Here is a 1,235-nt window from a genome sequence, read left to right on the forward strand (position 1 = left end):
TGTGACGAGCAGTCCCGGCATCAAGTCCCCCATCACCATCATCACCACCAAAGTCATGACCTCGGGTACTGGCACCCCTGCCAAGATCATCACAGCAGTGCCCAAGCTGGCCACAGGCCATGGGCAGCAAGGGGTCACACAGGTGAGTGCAAGGTGTCTGGGGGGCCCAGGGGGGCATGCAGCCAGGCACTGACTGATCCCTCTCCCCCAGGTGGTACTGAAAGGGGCGCCAGGGCAGCCGGGCACAATCCTGAGGACAGTGCCCATGGGAGGGGTGCGCCTTGTCACCCCCGTCACCGTCTCAGCTGTGAAGCCCACCGTCACCACGTTGGTCGTCAAGGGAACCACAGGTATTGGGGGCAGTGGGTGGTGGTGATGTGGAGTCCTTCCACTATGGGTATCCCGGAATGCAACGCTTCCTGCCCACGAGCATTCGTACTAGTACCCCAGCGGGCACTGTGGCCCCTGCTATGGGAGACGCTCCACAGTACACTGCTCTTGGCTCTTGAAAGGCCTGGGAGATTGGGATGCTTATCCCAGCGTGGAATTTCTCTCTCATTGCTATCCCACAATGCACTGCTGCTGGGCCCCCAAAGGCCTGCTGGGAATCATGCTGGGACCCTGGGGTTACGCATGATGCCCCTTCCCCTGCAAGCTGTCCCAGCATGCCATTCTTATTTCTGCTATCCCATAGTATCCTACTGCTTGGCCACCAGGTCTTCTGGGAGTCATGTTAAGGCAGGGGTGGGCAATTATTTGGGCCCGTGGGCTATGTAGGGAGTTTTGCTGAGCTGTCACAGGCCAGGTCAACACCCTGCATCGCCTCCCTGCACACCTGCAACAGTTCACCAAAACTCTTACGTAGTACAGAACCAGGGACAGGCAGGCAGTGATATTTGGGAGCTGGGCAGGTGGGTGGGTGAGGCTGGGTGGGTGGGTAGGTAAGGCCAGGATCATGGGGCAGTGACAGCATGGCCCTGAAGCAGAATCGCCATCCACTGCCTGCACACCCCTGCAGCAGGTGTGGCTTCTGCGGGCAGGGGCGGGCAGAGGATTGTGGCTTAGCCTCAGGTCTGTGCTGTCACCACCCCAATATCCCAGGGTCTCCATGGTAACTGTCCGGGAGCTGCATAGGCAGGATGCATAGCCAGGCAAATAGGATTGGAGCCATGGGTGGGCAGAGCGCTGCATCCTGGGCTGGGATTTTTGGGGCTGAGCCACAATCTGTTCCCTAC

The 1,235-nt window shown here is 59.4% G+C and overlaps 1 protein-coding gene across 1 annotated transcript in view; it reads left to right on the top strand.

Moving 5' to 3' along the window:
* LOC102375077 (host cell factor 1) overlaps positions 1-1,235 on the top strand; it is a 22,300-nt gene that overhangs the window by 12,883 nt on the left and 8,182 nt on the right. Inside the window, exons 14-15 of the mRNA XM_025213674.1 lie at positions 1-142; positions 212-350. Of these exons, the coding sequence (XP_025069459.1) occupies positions 1-142; positions 212-350 (281 nt within the window). The remainder of the gene's footprint in view (positions 143-211; positions 351-1,235) is intronic.

Source organism: Alligator sinensis, unplaced genomic scaffold, assembly GCF_000455745.1.
Source record: "Alligator sinensis unplaced genomic scaffold, ASM45574v1 scaffold137_1, whole genome shotgun sequence".
In the NCBI taxonomy this organism is placed as follows: Eukaryota; Metazoa; Chordata; order Crocodylia; family Alligatoridae; genus Alligator; species Alligator sinensis.